At 42.1% G+C, this 27,177-nt stretch overlaps 1 protein-coding gene across 1 annotated transcript in view; it reads right to left on the reverse strand.

Moving 5' to 3' along the window:
• LOC130182081 (roundabout homolog 1-like) overlaps positions 1-26,891 on the reverse strand; it is a 72,271-nt gene extending 45,380 nt beyond the window's left edge. The window contains exons 1-2 of the mRNA XM_056396649.1: positions 26,241-26,891; positions 9,740-10,066 (exon numbers count right to left, since the gene is read on the reverse strand). Coding sequence (XP_056252624.1) covers positions 9,740-10,066; positions 26,241-26,301 — 388 coding nt within the window. The 5' untranslated portion in view covers positions 26,302-26,891. The remainder of the gene's footprint in view (positions 1-9,739; positions 10,067-26,240) is intronic.
• Between the last annotated feature and the right edge of the window lie 286 nt (positions 26,892-27,177).

Here is a 27,177-nt window from a genome sequence, read left to right on the forward strand (position 1 = left end):
CTGTGGCATTTGAAGATAATACACTTTAAAATATTTGAGCGAATGACTGGAATGGAGGGTCTACCTGTAAACATCTACAGTAATGGAGCTCGTACATACTCGTGTTAGGCAGCAGCAGACTGAGGGAGGTTCACTGTCTCACTGTCGCTGCCTCACATAATAAAACTGAGACCTTGAAAATTGGCCTTGATGACGAGAAAAAAAAAGGAATTTAGTTTATGGGTGTGAAAGGAAGCTGCCAGCTAAGCAAACAAAGAGACTGTGAATATGAATTATTACTACATCCACACATAGCAACACAGTTAATTGGAAAAATATTGAAATTGTCTGTTTGGATTCTGTAATGTCAACATCACAAAAGGCTGTTGATCAAAACATAAAAGGTAGAAAAAGAACAGATTCCTAAAGTGGCAGCGTGGTGCTTCATGTCAAGTTCAGACACGGTGTTCATCTCTATTCAATTATCTTTCAGGAAAATTAAAAATATAATATGAATAATATAATAATATTAAAATACCACAATTTTTTAAGGATAGGGCGGCAGCTACATGAAAACACAGACACACCCTTCTTTTACTGTCTGCCTCTGCAAACTGTGCACCTTACACACACACATACTATTTGTATACAGTGTGCATGACAGTGTTGTAATGGGGAACACATCACTGGTCACCAAAGCTTTCAGTAAGAAGCATCAACAACAGCAGCTCCATCACAAACCTGTCTGCTCATTCCAAAGTATTCCCACTGGAGAGAGATGAAGCGATGCTCCAGGAGGAGGAGGAAAATGGCAGAAAATAGGGGAGGCAGAACTGACAGGCAGCCAGGCACAGGAATGGTAGCGGCGCCTTGGAACTGTTCATCTAATTATTCAGCTTTCCATTCAGGAACCTCTCTCCCTCTCCCTCTCTCCCTCACTCTTTGTCCCCTATTTTGCTGCATGTTATAAATCACCACATCTACAGCCTATTAGAGAAAATACCAGTATCTTTGGTTGTGGTGGGTAAGCAGTGGGAACAATACCGCATAAACAACCTCTGTGCTGCTGCACCAGCAACTGCTCACATCTCAGAATCCAAGTGTCTGTCGCTGCCTCTCTGTGCTGCCATTTCTGTGAAGTACAGTATTGTGATACAGTATTCAGTGAAGTGGAGTGTATCTCAGATTGCCCAGCAATGTTCTTTAAAACGAACAGGTTTGATTCTTTTTGTTTTGTTTTCGCCAGCTACATTATTTATGTATGCTTCTCTGAAATGTTTAGAATGTAATATTTTCTCCAGATTGTGTTCTCACTGTATCTGTTTTCACAATAGCATCTCAGTTCATTACTATGCAGATGATTCTTAGCTTTATCCCTCGACCAGACAATTTCAGCTGGTGGCTACATACCTGTTTAAATAATATTGATTAGACTGTTACTAAAAGTTATTTTAAAGCCCCAATGAAATCATGGGGGTATTATTTTTAAATTATTAACAAAAGGAAAAGAAAAAAAGTCTTTGGGGAAATATCGGAAATACTTTCCCTCTCAGCTGCTGGAGGGCATGTCCAGGTTTGATTGTGAACAAACCTGCTTGTAGTCTACGTGTCAGTTTGACAGTTTGTTCTACTGAAGATCCCACCAGCATGCATGGACCACAGTGACATCTGCAGCTAATTAGCCATGTAGCCTGCTAACGGATGTTAGCAGCACACTTCACTGTGGTGAATGTTTGTTTGAGACTCGCCACAGGTTGAACTATGATCTTTTCCTAAACTTAACCAAACCACGACGGTTCCATAAGTTTATCTGCGTGTTGATTATCGTTAGCACAATGACAAAGATCCACTATGTAGCCACAGGTGCAATACATGTGTTTATTGTTGTAACCACGGTGACAGTGGCACACCTGCTGCGAGAGAGGTACTATTTTCAGGATACACTTCTACGGGTCGTGTCAGACGGGTCAAACCAACTATGGTCGTTCCGGCTGCAGGACCGGTTGGTGTGTTTGGTGGTTTGGTCGGTCAGCGTGCGAGGTGCAGGACGAGATGTGTGTTTTGTGTAAATGTTAGAACTTGCAACAATGGATGAACCGGTGAAGGTAACTCTAACTTTCATGTGTTTCTGTGTTCAGCTCATTAGTGTCTTTATTTCGCCGTTATAGTCTGAATTTAACAACAGCAAGACAGCGCCATAAATAAAAAGAAGCAGGGCATTTATTTCTGATGGTGTTATTTTACTTTGTTGAACAAAAAGTGATGAAAAGATCTTTTTGCTTTAAAACCTTAAAAACTAACAACAAAGACTGAGTTGAATTTCTCTGCACGGCAATTTAGCTGTCTGGTATTCATTCAGAATATTTGATTATGGTTGGCAGTCACAAAGTAAAGTGTTCGTCTGCATCAGATCACATGAGAATTTTGATTAGCTTAATGATAGTCGACAAAGTTGGCATTTTAATCATAAAGCCTACCAATCATCAAACCACAATTACACGGTGCACATCTGGGTGAGTGATCATTTTTCATTTTCACGCCCTGGAGGAACCGTGAGAGTCCTACTGAGATTTTTTTTTTACTTTTACCGACTGATGTTACGACACAAAGCAGACACTCAGAGAAAACAGGCAGGAAGCTCAGGCAGATGAAAACTGACATTAGTTTGAAATGAAAAACCAACACAACCTTTAACCTCCAAGGAGGATGGCATTAACCATGAGCACTGATCTGGCTGGCGGACGCCGTTGACTGTGGCGTTATGGAATGACAGACAGAGGATGGATAAGGCTAATATTTCAGCAAATGCAAACGCATCCCTCTTCTCCCAGTGACAGCAGGATTATTCAACCATGCTGTAAAGCCCTTAATACTTCCACACTGACAAATTCACAAGCAAAATATAGGGCGCACTAAGCGTATCATAGTTTATGTCAGTACAGGCTTTTTGCAAGTCGTGAGTTGATGATGGGTTTTCACTGTTAATTAATTTCAGTTGTTAGAAACACTTGTGCAGCTAAGCACGAGTGCTGGTTACTTGGCCCTCCGGGAAGTTTCTCTTGCCATGTTACAAATCAGCAAATGGGTGAATAAAATGCACATGACATCAGAGTAACCTGACACAGCGAGCGTGGAGTTTTATGGGAAATGGATAAAATCTAGCGGCGTTACTGCTCCAAGGCTGCAGGGAAATGCAACCCAAAGATTTAGTGTCGGAGGGAAATGGGCCGAGCCACACAGTATTTGCCTGGCAACAATCAAGAGCTGAATACATAAACCACAACCAAATGATACCCCAACATGATTTTGGGGGGGGGGGGGGGGGCAGAAGAAATGGAGAGACCCCAAGCATATGCAAAATGTCACCCACGAAGGAGCACATACACACTATCTTCACTCCCAGAGCTTCTCCTTTTTCTCCTCCTGCATCGTCAGCAGACGACGACGTCAGAAAACAGAAATGGACATAAAAACAAAAGGTGCACACACACGATAAAGACGGCTTCACATGTCGAGAACGTAGAGGAATCCACAACAGCGCTGGCGATTCACAGTGTCTGCCATTTCATTAACAAACATTAAGATAAAGATTCAGCAGATTATTTTTCATCCTCGACAAGGTCACGACACATCTCTGTTGAAAACTGTTTTTGTCTGAGAAATTATGTAAAATATCAACTTGGTTTTAATTAACAGTACAATTCACTAATCTGACAAGGAATGTGGAGATGTGAAGGTCAGTCTACTTTCTTTCTTCCCAACAAAAGCAGCAACTGTTCTCACATACGTACACAGCACAGCCCCGACACAATGCTCACACAGGCACAAACATTCAGATAATATTGCCACACACCCAGAAGCCATATGGTATTTGTCAGGAACTCTGGAGCACTTCCTCTCTCCTCTCCCCTCACCGTGCTGCTGCAAGCCAAACAAACTCTCTCCCTTCGTCCTGACACTCTGGCACAAATCTGGCTCTTGGAAACGCTGAGCCTCGGGGAATATAGTGACTAAAATTGTTTAGACAATACTTGCAGTTTACTCGCCCCAGTCTCCAAGACTGTATACACAGTCCAGCTGTCCCCCGAGTGTGATACTTATTCATTGACTGATCTAACCATAGGACAACTGGGACAGAACAAGGGAGCGAAAAACAGGATGAGGAACAAGAGGCTAGCACGGCGTTCACAAACTGTCACAGGCAATTGGAAATAAACACTGATATCTGACTGCAGCTGTGGATACAGAGTATTTACAATGTGTCACTGCTTGTCTATCAGACATATCGCTCCACATCCATATGGAGAGAAAATGACAACTTTCCTGAGACATACCACTCTACTGCCACTTAGGATCTTTCACTGCGTTTATCCAGAGTGACTACAGACAGGATGTTGTCAGCGACAGTGACAGCCATTTGAAGTGAGGAGCCATTAGTTAATGGATAGGGGCAGGCGGAGGGAGAACCTGACCTCCGAAGCCGCCTCTCTCTTAACTGCTCCGTGCGTCTCCTGCAGCCGCTCATTTTCCAGCATGAGATTACAATCAAAGAGGAGCAGACAGGGAGAGAGACCAGGGGTCCCACCTCCAGCTGCCAATCTCCCAGTCTGACTGAGCTGCCCGTATCCCATGATCCACTTCGGAGAGCGCGGTGTTACAGTGAACATGTCCGTCATGTTAATGCATTCATGCAATTACCACAAGCCATCACGTCTTCCAATGGCTTTCCCTTTTCAAGATATACAAAGAAAAGGAAATGACATACATTCAGGACGAGAAATACTGAATGGAGAATGTTGCCTTATATCATTTTTTACATGCATGTATGTTACATGAACTTATGTACATGTATATGTCATGTTGTGATTTATGTTTTTCTTTTGGCCCTGAATCAGAATCAGAACTAAAAACTATTTTCATTGTTAATTAAAAAGAAAATGAAATATTTTCTTGATTAAACATTTACTCACTTATATAAATGGTAAAAAAATGCCTAAACTCAAACTCCTCAGCCTAAGAAAACTCCATCAACTGAGGAAGACTGTGAGATGTGACTGAAAGTTCCAGAAAGTTAAAAGTGATTCAGCATCAGTATAAAGTAGACGGACTCCCGATGGACAGTTTTAAAAAAAAAAAAGATGAAAATCGATGCAGCAGAAACAGAGATATCATCCTCCTCCCCGTCAAACCTGGCACCTCCATTACCCATCATGCAACTTGCCCGCCGACAGTGTGGTCAAAGACTGTGTGTTATCCTCGTAGCAGCTGATGTAGCCTCAAGCTGCTAGCCTCAAGCAGAGACGTGGATACAGAGGTCTGATGAACCCACTTCTTTCCACACCCCCATATTTTATTTTAATTCAGACTTGTAGTCTTCAGCTCCAGCTAACGCTGCCTCAAGTGACATCGCTAGAGGACATTTATCAGACAAACTCAAGCTCAGCTCCGGCGCGAGCTGCCCAAGACCTGTAAACACACTTTGATGAGTTTGATTTTTCAAACTCGAAGGTGAAAGAAGGTGAAAGAACTTTCTTGCTCAAATTTTTACATCTCGTTTTGTCCAACCACCTGGTGCAAACCCGAAGATCTTTACTGATCAAAAGACGTAAATCCTCACAACTAAAATCGTTCTGTTGATCGATTAACTGATTGTGATCATTGCAGTTCTGCATAGTGGAAAATGCATTGCTTTGTTTTAGCTGTGTTTTGTAATCCAGTGTGGGATGGGCTAAATGGAAATTGAAATGAACCGATTAAAATGAAATAAACAGAGGAATGAGAGGAGAGTTCCTCTTTCGTATGTTCATGTACATGAGGAGTGGTGTGGCTGCGCAGTCTTCTCTCTCTGTGGCTCATTAGTTCATCACTGCAGTGATGAGACCAAACCTTCAACATCGCCACGAGCATCACTTTCCTCCAGCAAATGGCAGTGTCCAATTAGTTTAAGAATAACATGTATTCCTCTCCCTGACTGAACCTTAAAACAGGTCCACTATCCAATAACCTTTAGAGTACACAGGCTGTGACTTTGCCTTCACCTCAATAAAGCGCTCCATGATTGAATCAAGTGGCTGAGGTCAATAGGACATATGTTCATTTCCCAGGGTCCTCTGGGGTCTCTGCAGGCAGAAGAAATATGTTGAGTGTCTTCTGTGACATTTATTGGATAGGAACTAAGTTATATGTCTTTTTTTTTTTTTTATTCTTTTTCTCATTTCATCTCTTTCACTTTCAGAAAGGGTTCCACTAGTCTGCGTGTGTGTGTGTGTGTGTGTGTGTGTGTGTGTGTGTGTGTGAGCATGTTGTGTGCGCTTATACACAGTATTTCAACCCTGTGGTCACGCTTCAGGCACCAGCACATACTACATCTGTCACTGTCTCTACCACGTCACCTCAATTTTCTGCAAACAAGTTTCACTCCTGTGCCTTGAAGGACAGACACTTCTTCCTCTCGCTCTTCTGTTCCCATCTGTCTCTGTCACTCCTTTCCTGCTCCCATCACTTTACATCTGTCAGATTCCAACACTGTCTTTTGTCAGCCGTCTCCCTACTTTTCATCATCTCTCCCTCACTTCACTTAGATTATATTATGGCGGCAGTTGGAAACATTATGATATAGTAAATTCTAAATCGGACTTCAGTTAAGGCTTTTATAGGTAATTAATTTTCCACTGTAGCTTTCACATTTAGTTTGTCAATACAGGATCAAATGACTAATGCACTAACCGAGTCTTGTCTTTCACTTCCTGAGAAGTCGAGTCCATGAACTCATCATATTATATAAAGTGGCAAGAAATTCATTCAACCAATCATGTAAATTAATTGATTATTTAATATTTATTTTTAGGGACAGAACTGGAGCAGAGTATTCATTCAATACACTAATGGCCTCATATCTTCAGTGCACTGCAGTATTGTCTACTATGCAAACATTTCATTAAAGCAATATAGATTTTTTTTTAATAAATGAAATATATTCCCTGCTCTGTTATAGTATCCCAGCATGCATCTGTTGTTGTTATTAATTAAAAAGAAACGTGCATCACATATGAAAGAGTTGGTTTTCCAATTGTTCTACAGTGTTCTGTATTTACAAAGACTTCTGGGAAAACTGTTTCTATTAGATCAGCTGTTCTGAAACTACAGTGTGCACAATACACAATCCATGTTTACATTATACATAGGTAAATATGCAAATATTCAAATATGGACATATCAAAGCTGATTGTAATAACAAGAGTAAAATTCTACAGCAACTATGTGAGGCTGTATTCAGCATCATCATCATGACATCATCATGACATCATCATGCTGCTGTAAAGCAGCTGCAATGTTAACCTTGGTCACCATGTTAAGTTAGCAATCGAACATTTGCTGAGCAGCACTAGCCTTAACACAAAGTACCACAGAGGCTGATGTGTAATGTTTGTTTTGCTGATATTAAGTATTGGACAAACTTATAATTGAACTTCATGATAGCTTCTATATTGAAAGTCAAGAGATCACCAAGGCTGTAACAGTTCATCCTGGAGGGAACATGAATGTTGGTGTTCTGACTCATCAGTAGTCATTACGATATATATATATATATATCTCATAGACAGACAGACAGGGAGACATTGCTGTTGATGATGATTCAGTTGCGTTGCAGTTGTGTTCCTGATCAGATCATAAAGATATAGATAAGAATCTATAAAAGATAAACTACGCGATGGTCCTGTCGGATCATTTCAGTGCAATGAATCATAGATCAGTGTATTTGTTGGATTGTCCACAGAGAAAGAAATAAAGGGTTAATCATTAGTCTCTTGTATGAAACAGTTACAGTAATAATAATGTGCTCCTGACACAGCTGTACATGTAGCTCATGGTGTGAGCTGTTCAGTCTCACTTCAAACTCTCTACTAGAAAATTATACCATCCTCAATTCTGCTCTATTATTAGAGCCTTGTCACATAGTATTATTGCCTGAGTGATTTTTGAGTGACAAACATAATAAGTGCAACATGATGATTTGATGATACTGTCTGTGTGCGAGGGCTGTATGTCAAAGCACATTATTCAAAAACAGTAACTTAGTGAGTGTCACACAGAAGACTGAACCCAGTCACCCCTCTGAATACAGTTGTTTAGTCAAAGGAAACTTTACGTAATTAAGACACTGCACTAAATAAACAACTAACATATTAACAAGACAAGACAAACTATTTGACACGTCTATTGACAGATTAAGGTCAGTCCTCCTTTTAGCACCCCCCAGCTTCTCAGTCCTCTCCTAACTCCCTAACTCAGCAGCCTTTGCCAGAGGGGATTCTGTTTTACCTTCCAGCCCCAGGGTGACCCATGAATCTGTGTGACCTCTGAGGGATGAAGCAGGGAGACATAACTCATCCAGGCAGCTTCAACAAGTACACTCTGTGTTCCCCCTCGACCTTAAAACCTGGCAGTAAATTTAGTGAACTCCCAGTAATAAACTCTCCCCCTAGAGGGCTTAGCTTCTCAGGGTAGGAGTGCTGACCTAGCATTACCATCCTACCGTTTGACCATCTCTTTCATTATAATTCAAAAGGTGAAATTGATACAAGACGGGTTTTATTATTCTAAAACCTTTGTGAAATGTCTGCCCAGGAGACCGAGCCTGGGTAGAGCTCTGCAGCTGATGCCGCTGAGCAGACCAGGGGATCGGTGGAAAAGGTTGGGGAGCTCTGCAGTTTGTGAGGCTGCGGTTGTTAACCCTTATTATCTGCACTTCCTTCTTTCAGAGAGGGGTAAGAGCTCTTTCCTCACTCTTGGTATTTTCCAGTCTGAGTCCAGTGTTTTTGGACTTGCAAAACCTGTGCTCCAGAAGGACTCACAGACCATCTGCACTTACCCTATTCTGATGGTTGTATAAGCCGTGACCTCCTGCTCTCTGCCCTCTGTTTGCTTCTGCACAGGCTTCATTCCATCACTCACAGCTAAACCTACACACACACATGCACACATACGTTTGGTTGCTGCATGCAACCTGACAGATTCCTGCCTGAGACACACTGCAGTGAAGAGTGTTTAACTGGCAACAGCACACACTTGACGCTTGCAACCCTACGATTCAGCGAGTACACACTGTCACCTGTTGGGAACACACTCAGCCCCTGTTTAAACCTGGGGACTAAAACAGACACACAGCTGTTGCCTTTCTAACAGGTGGGCCGTGTTGTGAATTTCCACCTGTCCCTCAACCATAAAAATCACCGTATTGGAGCAAAAACTAAAAGAGGATTTTACATTTACATATTATGTTTCATGTATAATGAGATCAATGTCATTGGTTAAGCCAGTGTAAGGTAATCTGTGATTGTATTGAGTATAAATATCTTAAAAAATAAAATTAAATCATTCCTTCCTCCCGACACTGTACAGGAGATTACAGATTATACTGAGCAAATATTTTGCACTGTTTTTACTTTCTTTGAGGACAGATTCAAATTCCTGGATCATGTTGCACATTGTGAGACTGGAAAATCAATCAAAATGTTTAAAGGCGCTCAGACAATTACCTGGATATCTGTGTTATGTCTGAGATAGCTTCTCGGTTACTCTTAGTTCAGTGATGTGGTTGACTTCTGTACGAACGCTTGACTGTGGTCATTCATACTGTACATGCTTTTCCTGATGAGAGTTATGTGAGAGTTATGTATTTTTTACAGAATTATTATCACAGTAAACGTCTCTCAGCACTGTGTTCATGCACACGCCAACACACACAATCAGAACTTACTGGCTACTTCCAGGGATGCATTGTGACTGATCGCCTGGCCCAGATAGTTTCGGGCCACGCACACGTAGCTGCCATCATCGGGCTTGCTCCGTCGCCCGTGGACGATACGTAGGAAGAAGAGGGACCCGCTGGGCAGCAGCATACGGTGGGAGCGGGGGTTGTCGCGGTCCGTCTCAACACGCTCCCCATCTTTGTACCATTCCACGGTGGGGGTTGGACGGCCCTCTGCCTTACAGTTGAGAGTGGCTGGTTCCCCTTTGGACACAATGAGGTCAGAGGGGTGCTCCACGATGCGGGGAGGGAAGTCTTCCTGGCGAAGACGAGACCCTAGAGGGTTAGAGGAGTAAGGTCGTGGATCAGTTCAGAGTAGCTATACTAGTTATATAACACTTACTGTACATGTCAATGGGACACAAAAAACACAGTCATATAATCCCTCCATGCAATAAAGAGTAGTACTAATCAAAACAGCGGCAGCTCTAAAGGAATTAGATATGGTGCATTATTATTGATGCGCAAGTGCCTTTTATTAAAAATAATCCAGTCTGACAACTTAATTACCACAGAATCACGTCACTCATTAAATGTTTTGTGTTTGTTTCAGCAGCTGGAACCTCGAGAGGCACTGAAAATTAAAAAACAACGCTGACACATGAAATCATCAGGATATCTTTCAAGACAGGTTTACCCTCAGAACATGTATTTGCACAGAAATATGTTTATACAGAGGTTTTGAGAAAAGCTTAAAGGCTGAATTATTATTGGATTAGAGAGTTATCAGTTATTACACCAGTGTCATCATTTTACTCATTTAAATAATAGTTTCAAACACAGTGAAACTTCTAGAGCTATAGCATCTCTCAACTCTCAAATGTATGATGTGTATCTTCCCATTTCATCAGTGACAAGGGAAAGATGTAAGGTGGAAAATATTCTGAGCAAAAGACAAAGACTGTTCATCCTCAACATGAGCCATCTCTCCTCCACTCTACTGCAGTAACTTGTGTATGTGTGTGTGTGTGTGTGTGTGTGTGTGTGTGTGTGTGTAAACTTATTTATGTTACGTGCTCACCACAGCCTCTGAAATCGTTAAACCAGCCATAGAAATCCGAATCAATACCTCCAATCATACCCACACTAACAACCACAAAATCACCTCTAATCCCTGATACACTGTTGAGATGCCAATCATGCTCTCGCCTCACCGTCTTCTCAGAGAAACTGTGGAACAATGAGTTCCTGTGAGGCCGAGGACAAAGAAAACCTCCCTAATGAGATCCAGGTACACAACTCCAATGTTTCTGTACATCTTACACTCCTCCATCTCTTTCCAGCCTCCTAACACAGCCAAGCATGCACACTAGACCCCCCCCCCCCCCATTGTCTCTCCTTCTTCCCTCAGTGCTGTGTGAATGCTGGAGACTCTACAAAACAGTCACAGCTAGTACAGTTCTGTCTCAGATTTCCTAAACTACAATGCACAAAACAACTGTGCTAAAAAAGCTGCTAACAACACAATGTAGAGAGAGTGAAGAGAAGATGGACAGTACACGACATTAATGTCAGCCACTGTTTTCCTGTTTTACAGCCGTGGGAACACTTTCTGTTCTCTCATGCTGTTGCAAACACTAGCTTACACAGCCTTCAGCAGGCCAAGCTTTAATGTGCCAATGGTCCTGTAAAGCAGATAATCACTATCGTGCTCAACAGTGATGAGCTCCTACACTCCTGCTGCAACCAATAAATCCCATACAGACAAGTGTTTACCCAGATAGAACACCTCACACACTGTGAAGTGCAGGGTGAGAATTTGATCCACTGGGTAGTGCGGTACACTTCTGTGTGTTAGCACAAATCTGCATTAACTGTATTTTCCGAAAAGCTTACACAAAAACTCTGCAACAATAGGAGCATGATGTGCACAAGCTTATCGTTAAAAACTAAGGGGTGTGCTGACACGTGCATGTTTTGCACCCAAAAGCTCTATATTACCTGGACAGTAGCAGTCAGGCTAATGGATGTGGGCTGCTGAGATAAGCCCTCCCACTGCCTCAGTCTTACATTCTTTTTTTTTTTCTCTTTTCTTCCATTTGCCTCCTTTATCTCCTTTTCCTTTAATGTTGTTAAGTGGGAAACCTAGCGAAAAGGCTACATGCTAATGAACAGAAAAAAATGACTGACAAAAAGCTGAATCAAGGTAATTACCCACCGGCCAAAAATGCTCCTTAGTACCAAGCACTTTTCATACATATATAAAAAAGCCCCTGGCCATGCAGGGTAGGATTTATTTTGCTCATGTTCTGCTGCAGTACAATAGAAAGTGAATAGTACTGAATTAAATCAAGAGTCAACAGCCTCAGCTCTGTAAGGCTGTAGCTGTGTTTTCAGCAAAATGCTAATGTCGGCATGGTAATGATGTTTACCATGGTCATCATCTTAGTTTAGCATGTTAGCGTCGTAACATTTGGTAATTAGCACAAAGCGCATACAGCTGAGGCCGATGGGAATGTCAGTAGTTCTGACTGTATTTAACTAGAGAAGTGGGTGTGATGATGCACTGAGAAGTCAGGGTTCAGCCTCTGGGCGCCATGAATATCTGCATTAAAGTGCATTAAAGACTGACCACTGACATGCTGTAGCTGCGAGCAGGTAAAACTTTAAAACCAACACTTTTTTTTTCCTTTTTGTAAATGCAGTGAATTGAAACAACACAAAAAATAATCGCAAATATTTAAGTCCAGTTTTACACACTATCTAGACATTTAAACCGACAACAGAACAATATAAACAAGGCGGCCACTGTGGCCCAGGGTCCCTGTTTGCAGCACACATGCTGCTTTCCTTGTTCTTAATTGTGTTGGGCTGATGCCTGGGGGGGGCATGCAGCTCCCTAAGCTTCCTGGCATTATAGAAAGGCAATATCAGCCCACCACAAGTGGGCCCCCAGAAGACCAGTCTTTATCTGCAAAGGGCCAGCAGCCAGCATACACTCAGTATGCAAAAACATGAACACAGATGCACAATGGAGAACATACATACACACTAAAGGTCATTTGTAGCACCTGTACCCCCCACAAATATTTTCTGTGTCAGTCATCCCTCAGGCAGTTATGTTGTCTTGTGAAGATCTAGTGAGAGAGGCAGATTGAACAGCAACAAACACTAAAGAGAAATGAGGGTGTCTGTAGTTTTGTCTCAGCGAGAAAGGAGGTGGATAAAGAGTCTGTCTTCTCCAGAACTGCGTGTGTCTCAAGAGAATTAAATAAAATGTGCAAGAAAAAAAATATGCTGGAGCAGCAAGCAAGGTATTTAGTATTTTATTCAAGTAGGGTTGGAGAATCTGTGAGGCAGAAAAGAAAGCATGAGGAGATAAATTACAGGAGAAAGGCAGCAGAAAAAGAAGAGGTGATGGGGGGGGGGGTTGAAGCAACAAATCATGAGCACTGAGACTGTAATAACACAATGTGACAAATATGAGTGTAATTTACTGCAACATTGGTGGTCTCAGATCGACCTACCCCAGCGTCATTTATACTACAATACTGTATGTATTTAGAGCTCATGAAAGGAAGCTACTATTACTGTTTGGATCCAAACCAAAGAAATATACAGAGAAAATATCAAATATCACACTCAAATTAGTCAGACTACCCGTCAGTGCAGTGTGAAAAATGACCCTATACAAAGGTATAATGCCTCAGACCAGCTGACACACACACACACGCACACACACACACACACACACACACACACACACACACACACAGTTTTTAACTCAGATTCACACTGAAAAACCTTCCAACTCACTTCTTAAAAAATGTGCATAACTGTCTTTGTGGTTTTCCCAAACAAGTGCGTACTAGAGACGGAGGAGGTGACATTTATTAATGTAGTGTTAGTGCCACCCGTTGGTGCTGCTGACAGCTGTGTGACACGTTCAGCTTCCTCAGTGACTCTGACATGGAGCCTACCTGAGCCACAGTGGTGGAAATGGAAAATCTCCACCTGTAGAGCTGTGGGATTACTGTGGGATCTGGAAGAGTAGCAGTCGGGCACAGCTAATGAAGGCAGGGCGATTTTGTGGACGGCTTAAGAGTGGCCAGTAAATTGAACAGCTATGTCTCGTTAAGGCAATCCTTTTGTTTCACTCTGTAAAAGTCATTTGGTTTTCTCTTTTTGAAACCCGGGGCCGAGACCGCGGATCACAGTCCACTCTTTTAATGGTGAGACGGAGATTTGCAGAAGCTTCACAGTTCACAGCATCGCTCTTGTATGAGTCAAATGACACCACATGTTGGAACAGACAGCTGTCCAAGTCCAGATCAACTTGGCAGCTATCAGGACAACAAAATGGATTCAGACATTACAGAGATTTAGAGAGTAAGGGGCATCTAAGAGACGGACATGACAAGTTACACAGAGAAACAAGAGTCCTGCAGGGAAAACAACTGTCAGAGAGGATGCTGGGACTTCACCTTTGGCCTGACATACAGCGAAAGTCTCAGTTTCACAAAAACAGTGGATTAAGTAAAAATGATAATGCAGAATGAACCCTGTGTCTGAATAACAAGTGAGCGCTGTCAGCATTTCCATCCTAAAATACACTTCACACACCCAGACTAGTCAGCCGTCTGACTCTGTGCCACTTCACTCTCAGCAGCAAAGTATCAGTGACACAAGTGGGTGATATTATGCAAGTGTTTGCTGTGCATCGCTGCACCACCTTTGGTATTTTAAGCACATCTGATTATAAAGAAATGTCAGCAAAACATAAGGCCAAGTTGTGACTAATGTGGATTCAGCGCTACATCAAAGCGGCTGTAAGAGAGACCAGGGACCTGTTTTATACAAGTGTGCAGACTCCACAATAAAAGGTGATACAAACACAAAAGTAAGTTATTTTAAAAACCACCCACATGTTCACCTACAGCTAATTCTCTCCATAGTGAATCATAATGAGAAGAAATGATGACCATAGTTTTTGTAAGGAATTCACCAACAAGAACAATAACGGTTTTATCAGTTCATTAGTGAGCTTTAAAGGTGCTGAGAGGCGTTTTTGTTTGTTTGTTTGTTCTTAAATCTTCGGAGAGAGCCGGGCTAGCGCTGTTTCCCTCTTTCTCACTCTTTATGCTAAGCTAACTGTCTCTTGGCTATAGCCACACACACACACACACACACACACACACACACACACACACACTCATTCATTTGTAAAGTAAAACACCGGGAACCAATAAATGCCAGACATTCTTTCTCAGGCAGTATAAACTACAATTAAGTGGAACAGTTGAACACTGTCATTCACTCAAGTATGTGGGGGAAGGAATGTGAGTGTGTTTCTATGTCTGTGTGTGGCCGGGACAAGGTGTCTGCAACCACACTCTCTCTTACAGCATGCTACAACACATGATCTCCTGAAATTGCATTTGTGCAGGTGATTTTAATCGCACGGTTATGAGATGTGTGTTTCTCTCTTCTGTCGCCCTGCCAACGACACAATGCACAGCGTGGCAGTCTCCAGAGAGGAGAGTCAAGGTCACGGACGATGATAACAACCTCCCGACTGCAGCACACAGATGTTCAGGGCGAGATATGAGCCGAGTGAAAATGTAAGCATGAGGAGCACACTTAACAATATTACAACTGTTTTCATTATAGATTAATGTGTCAACTGGTATTATGATTAATCAATTAATAATTTAGTCTTTGAATGTCAAAACATAGTGAGAAATGCTCATTAAGATTTCCAATCACACGTCTTAAAATAACTTGTCTGACTAACTTATCAAGAGTGTTGAAAATTATTTATCTATCAATTGAATAATTAATTCTGCTCCTCCAGTGATAATTAAGTGCAAATATTGATTTTTTTCTTTCCTTGAAGTTGAAGCCTAAATTGTTTAATATGATCTTCTCAACAGTGTCACAACACAATACTAAAAAAATAAATAAAAAATCTACTTTGAGTTGCCATCTGTTAAATGCTCACTGGGAAGGTAACAAGCAATCAAGTCCCCAGGGCAGACTCAAACCAGAACATGGTGCTGGTGCACGATAAACATCTGAGCCAAGTAGGTCACAAGGACACTTTAACTGGAGAATAAATCCGTCACACTCACAACCAGTGGTTCTGGTTTGTTTTGAAAACTGAAAACACACATTGAATCATTGAGGGCCAAACATATTGCACCCCTAATCTAATATTCCTGCAGTGTAATAATAGTATGTAAGTATACATGTCATATTCCGAGCAGTGCTAATACTGTTTACTGATCCTACATGTGTCGCTTTTCATGCAGCGACTGAATCCTGCAGCTACACTCCTTTGACACGGTGAAGAAGTAAACTGCGGTGGCTGATAGTCGGGAGCTTACCTCCTGCATTTGCGCTGAAAAACACCTTTGGAGCACGACTGCCTGGAAAGGCCAGCGGCCCGTCTGAGACGCTTATCCTCACTCCATTAAATGCTCAGTGGAAAGTAAAGTGGTTGTATAGGCCATTGATTATCACTCAGGCAGAGCTTGAAAGTCAAACTTCCCATGAATAGAGCAGACGCTGAAGTGGTAAAGAGGATGTTTGTCATTAAAGACAAAAAACTCCACCCTGGGTCAGTCTGGTGTACTAGTTTGACGAGTGATTTACTCTGCAGTCACTACTAGCATCAGTTAAGCAGTGTGCATGGTTAACCATCATGTTTCCTTCTGAGGCCTGTCAGTTATTAAACTCATTTAAAACATAACTAACTGAACTAATACATTAATATTATATTAGCTTCATGCCGTGTCATCGCATGTCACAAGTGCATGTCTGCATGACCTACATTTATTTTCTGTCTTAATTACGCCCCTGGTAGTGGCAGCCCAGATGTGAACTGACGGTCACACTGTGAAGGGAGAGAGACTTCGCCCTGGGCACTGAACCATTTACAAAATAAACTCCTATTTCATACTCAGATACAGACACATGCGCCGGACATGCTCATTAGACAACATCACTATATAAAGAACCACACATAAACTCAAACACAGACATGAGCCAGACTTGCCTCTGAACCGGTCTTCTGACTCTCCATTACTGTCTCTGTAATGAGGCAGAATAAGTGGCCACAGTCCGGGATGTTTTTGGACTGCACTGACACTAAAAGCAATCATGGCATTAGCTAAATAGTCCAAGAGCACATTAATAAGAGGGTAGACTGAGCCAGGGGGATTATAGGTCAGTGCTGTGTAGATTCACTCAGATTGTGCTGCGTGTTAAAAGAGGAATGAGAGAAGGCAAATACACACTCTGTGGTATTAATACACATCTAGCTGGATTACATTTACATCTGACTTTAAAGGAGCAGTTCACCATTTTGGGAATTATGCTTGTTAACGTTCTTGTCGAGAGTTAGATAAGAGGATGAAAACCATTCTCATGAGTGTCGGTATAAAGGAGCATGGAGCCTAGAGACTATTAGCGTATCTTAGCATAAAGAGTGGAACCAAGGGGACACAGCTAGCCTGACTAAAACCCCCTTCCACCTCTAAAGCTCACATGTGAGCGGTGTCGATCTTCTCATTTAACTCTTGGAAAGTCATCAAGTATATTTCATAAAGTGTTGAACCAGACTGCACGCCCTCTCGTGATGCTGCCGTCCAGCTCTCTGCACTGTCGACCATCTGTTTGTCTTTTGTGTTTCTTGGTAACAACAAAGACTTTCTGCAGCATAAAGAATATTTACAACGCTCTGTCCACATCATGTTTGATGGATTTCTTCTTTTAGTGTCTTATGAGATTCTCTGATTCATAAGAAAGTAATAAAATGTATTAACCAGAAATTGATTTCTGAAAATGTGGCATGTTACCTGTATCTTGACAAATGAACACTCTAACCGGACATTGCTTATGAAGAGAGAACGCTCACGTGTTTAGTTGTTTCAGGTCTGACTGTTTGAAAAGCAGCAGCGGGTGTCTGACACACTGGCAGCGATGAAGCCAAAGAGCCAAATGCAAATCTTATCAAAACACAGCTGCTGCTGCTGCTGCTGCTGCTGCTGCCACATTGTTACATGTTGCACTTGCTATGAAAAATGTACATTAGATAGACCTTCATCAGTGCTAACAAAACCTCAGTATCAACCTTTTTAAAGAAATTCTGATGCAGTTACAGCACAGTGTCCAAAAGACCTCATGTTCCTCATGAATACCCAAAGATTTATGTCAGAATGTTGATGGTAATATTTCAGTCAATCACAAAATAAATACACAAAGACAAGGAGATAAACGTATAGATTTAGTGTATATGAGGAACAGTAGTTCACACTGTGTGTTTGGTTTTCACACACGCAGGGCACAGCAATACTTCAAGTTGTAATAAAGTAGGCCGACGCAGTTGACCAAGAAGTCAGAGTTCAACACGGATGAGAACCGGCTTCTGGAACTCCATAATATCCTGACCTCTTTTCTCACAGCAAACCTGCTTCTGTCAGTCACTTCCACTGGGCGAATATCACTCCAGCTATGTTCTTGACAAATTGCTTTTCAGTATGAAGGACTGAAGTCTTCATGAACAGACCTCCCTTCTTTCTTCCATAAAGTGGTAACCTTCAATAAGCTTTTTAGAAGGTGATTAAAAACTGCTCATCTGGCAGGAACTGGAGAATTTATCTGTATGAACAGCTTTTTGTGTTGCTGCTGTTGATCACACATTGGCGCATCCGACTCTGTTGGTTGTTGACATAAAGTATATTGTTAGAGCCCGGCTTTCCAGCTCGGTTTGCCATGTTGTTTGGATCGCGTTTGAGGGTATGAGTCCAAAAGTCTCTCTATGCTTTTATTATGACTGAGACTAAAATGGTTTAAAGGAGCTATTTGTACATTTTGCTATTGCTACATAGCCAGTGTCACAAGACAAGAGGTGATAATACATCCTCTGAGCAGCTCCTTCTTCAGGGCAGCCTATTCACTAGTCTTCTAGACTATTAAGTAAACCGCTGCTAATGCTAATGTTAGCTATGTAGCAATGGCAAATCTTACAAATAGCTTCTTTAAGAAGTGTTTCTGAGATAAACTGTTATTTTGTGTCTTCTAATAAATTGCACAACACTTTGCCTTCAATTTGAAATCTTGGTAAAAGTTGTGATTATCTGCTGGTTAGGAGAGGTTTCATTCTGAGGTTAAATGTAATTACAATGATTTGTCCCGAGGCAGCCAACACTGATGGGAATAAACCAGCTTTAAAAACCTGGCTGCCGTCAACACTTGATACCAATCTTGTGTGTCACAATAAAGCTGCTGTTTGAAGTGAGGAAACCGCAGGTACTTTGGGTGATTGGAGGTAAAGCTCAAGTCTGCTCCATTCGTTTCTTGTTGCTGTGGAAAATCACAGGCAATAGGAACAAAATGTCTGTGAGATTAATAACTATCTGAAATTTCCTTTTATCTCGGTTTTCGTACGTACAGATTCTGAACATGAGTTAATTACAGTATTTCAAAACACCGCCACCAAAGACTGCAGGTGTCACAGCGTTTCCTTCTCCCTAACACCTCGACTCTATCGCCATCCACACTTCTTGAACTTGTTTTCATTGGTTATCATGAAAGTTATATGGATTTCCAAAAGAAGGTATTGTGCTTCACTGTGAGAGTCAGATGCTTTTAGTCCTTCCTCTAAACACGCTAAACATTAAAGTCTTTTTTAGTTAATCACGTTGAATGAGAGAAATTAGCTTTAGATACTAAGAATAAACCAAACGGACACAACCAGACTACAGGTAACGGACTTGGTCAACATCTCCCTCTGACTAATGAGCCAACGTCAACCTCTGGTTAACGAAGGTATCGCCCTCCACTACATGAAGGCCACCTGCTGTCTTCATCTGTCACTAAAGGCTCACTGGGACGTGACAAGCCGAGTGAAGGCCTGGTTTAGACGTGGTCTGATCAGGGCTGTCAGAATTCATTTTAATATTAGAATGAGAGGCTCCTCTTAACTCTTCTTCCAAAGCGGTCGATGGAAAATCAAATTCACCTCCATAAAAGGTCTAAACTAAATCTGTCTCAGACCAGAAAATGTTCCCGCCTCTGTTCTTATTGACCACACTGTCTTCATGTTATGTCAAATTCACTATTTTCATTTAAGTTTTCAATTTAAATGTTTTTATTGCAAACTTCTGAAGTATATCAACACGACAACTACATGCCACACACACTGGAAACAACAACACGGCGTTGTGTTTAATTACCATTACACTAATTATGCAGTAGTTGAGTTAATGATTATATTATCAGGCAATTATCTACCACTGCGATACTCCACTCACTCTCCTGTCTTATTACAGGTGTAGATAAAGGCATCGTGGCTGCAGAGTTTCAAAACTAGCAACACCATCAGCTCCAGTCATTACTCCTGTTCATCTGCGAATCCCATCTTACAGCATTTCCAATGCTAGCTAATAATAGACCTGCTAATTAAAGCAATTTATGCATGTTTTGGGCTCTTCAGTGAGAGATGCTCTGATGGGAAAACAGTTCTTTATGCTGCAGTCTTCACATAAGGGGCTTTGAACCCTGTCAGTAATGACGGGGGGAGACGGGAGACGAATGAAGGAGAGCAAAGATGAGAAGGACTGAGGAGACGGCAGAGGGATGATGTGTTCTTTCACAACACTGTGCCATTATTTTATTAGCACAATCGTCGGTTTAATAGTCCCAGCTAAAGCCGAACTGATGATATGCAGGAGAAAATGTGTGAGAATACATCTGTTTGCTGTCTGAGCGAGAAAGCATGACCTACTCCAAAAGCATATTGATACTATTGATTATTAGCCGCCTGACTGGAGAGGAGATAGCTCACACAGAGCTATCCTTGAGAAGCATCTCTGAGGTCATACCATCACTGTGACCTTTAAACCTGTCCTTTCAAAATATTAATCCTCCCAATTACTCTCACAACCAAATCCTGGAGGAATACGGCATCAGTCTAAAAGCAGCACAACCGCCGCAGCACTTCCATCAGAGCACAGACGGACCAGTTGAAGGGTCACGTGGGTGCAACAGTTTGGTTTTCTTTCTGACACACAGCAATTATCTGAGCCCATCTTCACTATCAGAGGACGAAACACCACGGATTCACATATTAACCACAAAATTCATGATGTCTTTGTAAGCACTTATAACATCTCAAGACTGTGGACAGCAGATTTATTTACAGAGGTAATTATCCAAAGTGCCTCAGCACACAGCCGTAGCTGGACACTGACCTCAGAACAGGAAACTCAGGCAAAAGAAGCACAAACAGCCGCGGAGAAAACCACAAACCCACGGGAATTTCTGATCCTAGAGGCTCGTGTATTTGGATGAGCGCGGCTAGTGGTTCACTGTTTAGGGCTTTTTTTTGTGGGGGGGGGGGGGGCTGAGAGCAGCACCTCGGGGTGGACCGGCACAAGATTAAATAAATCAACTATGTGTGGTGTTACTCTGCAAACTTAATTTAGTTTCTTGTTGTATGACACAGTCGACACGACCACATTTTTATCAGTCTAATTAACAAATAGATAAAGATAGATGCATTTCATCCAGCTGATTTAACACATTACTGAGCTGACAGTGACCAGGAAACTTCATGTTTACGTTCCTGCTTAGCTTTATGCTTTTATACTTGTAGTTGTCATGCTTTAGTTGCTGCTGCACCTAAGAAAAGCATGTCAATCTGAACAACTGAAAATACAGATTGAATAAATTAATAATCCTGTTTTGTTTTTAGAAACAAGTACGAAGGTTGAAGGAGGTTGTTTGGGTGGAGGAGGATCCTTCAGGCAAGGAACCTGCTACCTTTGCATGAGAGCAAGATAGTTATCAACCCCCCTCAAAATGAGGAGTTGTGTGTGTGTGTGTGTGTGTGTGTGTGCGGCAGCATGAACATAGGTGTGAAGGAGTGATGACCTGTGAACTCTGGGCCCACAGGCACTTATTAAAGCTCTCAGTAGCTTCCCTTCCCCAGGGTTGGCAGCAGTGCTCGGCCTCACAGCACCACAGGAAAACAGTGAGTAAACAAGGGAAGCAATCATGAATCACAGCTTTCAGCACACGATTCGAAAACACACATTAAAAACTAGCTTTCACTAACACCATTACATATGCATTTATGCACATTCAGTCAGAAACAAATAATTCAAGCAATGTCTGCAGGGGTTTGAGAGGCAAGAGAAAAGCAGACTCAGTTGTTCTGTCTCATTCTGCTGGTGGACAAAGTTCCTATGAGGATTTTTTCAGGTAATAATCACCTGAAAAACATTTGAACATGGACTGACTGTGTGGATGTTCCGTGTGTGGATGGACACATTGTTTAAGATATTCGTCTGACTCTTTCAAAACACTCCAGGATGGTTGAGACAGATATAAACTGCTTAAAAACCTTAATGCCATTTAAAGCTGAAAATTCAAGCTGTGCCAGCAGGAACAAATGAATGTGCTAAATTAGCGAGCAACCATCACAACCTTTCTTCAAAAAAAGAGCAGTTTCAGCAGATTCTCAGTCAAGAGAGAGGAGCTACACGGTGAATAAATTTCTCTTACTCCGTCTCCTGCTCCTAAGCGTCATGTTGGCGAGTTCCACCAAATAAGCAACATTAACTGGAAAGACTCTGCTATAAACTGGTCTCCAGTGAAGCTAATTAGTTGCATTATTTCTAAGGAAGAAAAGCGGGATCCTGACAATTTCATTCGACAAACAAAGGAATCCTCATCAGCGTACAAAGATGTCTTATCAGCCCCATCATCCATAGCCAAGAAGTCCTCATTAGTAGCGAGACTCAGCTCATCACTGTCACCATCACAAAGACTATAGGGAGTCTTGTTAGCTTAGGGGGCGACACAGCGGGCCAGCTTCCCCCAATCAAGTCATCATTACTTAAGGTCCAGCATTCTGTGACAAGTGCCGAGCAGTATTTTGGTTCACAACAGTCAAGCTCTTACAGGAGTGTCAGTCGCCAAAGCAGCATGAGTAAGTACATGTGACCTCTGACCTGTGTACAACTAACTCCAGCAGGCCAGCCAGATGTCTCAGTTAAACTGTTCCCTATGGGGCCGCTGCACACACCAGTGATGGAATTAGTCTGTGTTCTGCTGGTCTCTGAGCCCCTCGTGTACTTGCCTCTCCTCTGATAACACATGGAGGAGAGGGTGTATAAAGGTAAAATAGGCCTCAGAGGACCTCGGTCACTTATAGCTAAAGTAATTAGCCTAGTTATTAGCTTATCTGGTACAGTTATGAAGATATTAATAAAGTCCTGCACTCCGTTTGAAAGCGCAGTTGTGACAAGCATAATAAAAGAAGAATAACAGGACGGGCCATTGTTCTGCTTTCCCATGGTTCCTTTCTTTAGACAGTGTTTACAGACCATCAAACTGAGCAGGTAGAGTGGCGAGCCAAGACGCAGCCTCACTCTGGGGACGCATAATGAAGATCTGTGGAATGAAAAGGACAAAGCCGTCTCGACACGAGCATACGCTTTTAATGGCAATCATTTAGATTATTATGTATCATCCAATTACCATTGGCAGATTTATTATGCAGAGATTAAACTCTCAACTAAGGGGAGTTCCAGCTCCCCTTTAGTTCGGAGTACCATGGAGTCACTTAACAGCACAGCTTTAAGAGCTGGATGTTTTAATGATGGACCACTGTACCAGGGGAATGAGTTGGTATAGGCTACATCAAACACAAATCGGGTGGAAAAAACATGTAATCATTCTGACTGCAATTGGTTAAGTAGGGATCATTTTCAAGGATGGGCATGTAAACCTGGCAGCTACTGCGGCTATGATGTCTGAAAATCCCTGTGATCTATGGTGGGATGAGGATGTGGTACACACACACTCACAGGTTCACACAGGGCCATCGCTTTGTACATCTACTGTACAGCTTCTCACCTCTCCCAACACACACACACACACACACACACACAAAGTTCAGGGTCAGTCAGGGCATTCGCCGGTGTCTGGTTCACTGCACTGGTCACACAGAAAGAAGTGTCTGATGTGCTGTTGTCTAGCTGAGCACTGAATTAGTATCTGAGCTTCCAGGGAGGCTTGAGTTTCATGTCACAACTCTTCATGTGGATCACACGGTCGTTGTAATTAAAAGTTTTCTTGAACTTTGATGTCCGTGTTTGCCGCAGGTGCCTGTGATGTAACTTTAATTGCAAGTGCAAACACTTCATAACGGTAAAGGATCAGAGACCGTAAGAGAAACGGGACAATATTTATGACAAAAAGCACAAACCTCCTCGAAACTCCCTGAATTCCTGAACGGCGTGGTTACCCAGTTTGTCAGTTTGGAAATGCAGAGACAACAAACTGGAAAATCGGTGTCATTCGTATTTTTGTGCTCTTGATGTGGATAGGCAAAACTTAGTATGTTTCCTTTTTTGAGTTACCACTGAAGTTTAAGAAAAGAGTTGGTAAAAGCCTGTATTACATCCACATGTGAACACTGTACGCTTCTGCTCTGCTCAAAGAGGCTAGGAAGAACATTCATGCATTGTCTTTGGTTTGGTAAGTGTTATAAACATAAACATTATCATTACATGTTCATTTTGAAGAATGTGTCATATTTGAGAATAAGGCCGTGTTAAAGCCACATGTACTCTAAAGAGGGGAAAATTATTTCAGCCCTCATAGGAAAAAATGTTTCTCTTTACCTTTAAACAAAGGAAGTCCAGTGATAAATAAAGCCATCAGTCAGTGTCAGACACTAATGGAAGCTCTACTGCTGAAAATATATTGTTCTTTTTTTCGGTCAGTGGCCACTGCTAATGTTACTGACAGCTGTCTTTGTCCGACACAGTGAACAGGCCTGGCACCAGGGAATCTGAGGAGCTCTTGAAGAAAAACATTTGGGATTTCTAGTGTATCTTAGCCTGGGGTTCCAGGAATCAGTGGATTCCCATGTTCTTAGATAACTGCTAAATATAATGGCAGGAATATAAATTTGTATGTACCGGTTTAATAATACTGGCTGATGTTTTATCCTAAAAACCCACACAGTAGCTTAAAATATGTTTTTAAAAAATGATGGAGGGACTAAGTCATTATTTTCTATCTGGTGCGTGTTGTACCTTGTCTTCAGCTTAATGTATTTTTTGTGGGCAGTGAATAAGCTCCTCCCTTGTAGGTGGAGCCTTGAGCAGCTGGTTCCCTACACCAGGTGCATTCTAGATATAAAAGTGCTGTACTCTAATATTATCTGGGTTAAAGGTAGTGTCACTCTATTTTACATAATATTGCAGTGTGCTTTGTAAGTAGTGGTGGGTGGAGGATGTCTTCTGGGGCTCAATGGCTACACATGCAAAGTGTGGTGCATCATGGGACAACATGTCTGACATCATCTTTGACAAAATAAGAAAAACATGTGTTTAGCCGATTAAGTCTCGTGGAAAGTAAATACGTTGTCAGCAATCCAACAGAAACTTTCCTCTGGTGATGTGCGCCCCAACCTCCATCTGCAGGACTGCTGTCATATCAACGTTGTGCTTGAGGTCATTTTCCTGGGGTGAACTTTGACCCTCTAACATGAACATAACACCAACTACACAATGTAAAGGCTGCAACACAAAGCTTTTTCTCTCTCTGTCTCAGATTTCACTCAATAAGCAGAATGTCTGACAAAGGTGCAACATATATGTCCCAGCACTTTGGTCATAAATACACCTGGCCTGTCTTTGTTGCTACTGCCGACTTCACAGCCTCCTGTTTGTTTTTATGTCATTTTTAACCATCAATTATAGATTTCAGAACAGTTGAAAAGGAGCCCAACACTTCAGGTCACTGTCCTTATACATAAAGACATGAAATGTAAACGCTGGCTTGTGTTCTGGAGTTGTATTCTGTATTCTAAAGTGAAGTTACTGTAGTTGGAGTCATTTTTTTTCTCTCAGCCTTGACAATGTGAATATAAATTAATGACTCCACTTTGCAGGATAACTCCATTGTCATTTGGATCCAGTGAAAATAACACACCCTCACTGGTCTGACTGGTGCCTCATTAACCTGCAGCTCATGTGATGTATGTACCCACTGATGCAGCTGATTTTATCACATGCATAAAACAACACGCTCTAACACAAACCTGACTCTCCCTTTTTCTTTTCCTTTCAGACTCTTACTGTGCCAATTCATTTCCTCTGGTGTGATAAGCGCTGCTTGTGAGAGGCTGTTTCCCTGCTCTGTAGCAATTACAGATAGATGGGTCACTTTCTGCAAAGCAGGCAGCAAGCAGCGCGGGTCAGGGGCCACATACTGATCCTCCCGGCTACACACAGAGAAGGTGACGGACACACCGGCAGAGACATTCAGATCAAACTTAGTAAATGTCTCACCTCACTTCTCACTTCTCTCTCTGCTCCACCACCACTTCAATTATCTTACTGTATGTACACATGCAGCGCGTTATCAGGAAATCTCCCACCAAAAAAAAAACACAAGAAAAGATGTTTTGGCAATAAACAACTCGTACCTGAAGAAATGTGTAGAAATGCCAGTAGACAGTAAACTGCCGTCAAGAGGGCAGGCATCATTCACGAGCAGCTGGACACGGAGTAAATCCGGTTAGAATCATCTAAATCTCAACTTGTGCCGCGGAGCCGCTGATGGATCAGGGTGGAGGAGAGTTCCTGAACTCCGCAGCAAAACACACAATAACGTTCACAACTGCTGCTCGGAGAGAGAATCTGTGTTTGAAGCAAAGTTCACATCATCGTTGCGCTTTAGTGAAGAAGTAATCCACTCCGCGCCACTTGGCTTTTCTGCACTCCTGTCGAACTCCTCACTTCCAAATAAAACTGATAACTTCGCGGAATTCATCGGTTATCGGCTGCGCTGCTACAGTTCCACTTCAGAGGAAGAGTAGAGAGAGAGAGAGAGCGGGAATCCAAAGAGCTCGAGCGTCCAGTTGCACGCACTTTACAGGTTTAAATGTGTAGTTTACGCCGGTTGAGTGGGACTGGCGCTGGTTGGATGAGGCGCCGTGCGTCTGTGCGCGCTGCGCTGCTTTGGTTTTCCTTCCCAGTCAGAGGCTTTTCTGCTGTGCAGAGGAGATTCCTGCGAGTCAGGCACCATTTAACCGCATAGGGATACATTCACAGCGCGAAGCTCTGCTGCCTTTTTGCATTGAGCTCCTCTCAGGCTACAGCTGTAAACCATCAACCCATTCTGCAACATACTGAGTGCGGACGTTAGAGGTTTCATGTCTAATAGATTAAATACTGCAGACCATGTGTCACTGTATCCAGTCCCACAAATGTAAGTCAAGCCGTTTCCAGTTTGCAGAATGCTGCACCGACTCAACACTTTGTTTTAGGTGTCCATCATTCTCCAATATGCTCAGAAGATCCTTCTATGAAACGCAGACTCTCCAACCAAAATAATATTTTAAAGAGTGTCTACTGTTGAAA

Source organism: Seriola aureovittata, chromosome 15, assembly GCF_021018895.1.
Source record: "Seriola aureovittata isolate HTS-2021-v1 ecotype China chromosome 15, ASM2101889v1, whole genome shotgun sequence".
Classification (NCBI taxonomy): domain Eukaryota; kingdom Metazoa; phylum Chordata; class Actinopteri; order Carangiformes; family Carangidae; genus Seriola; species Seriola aureovittata.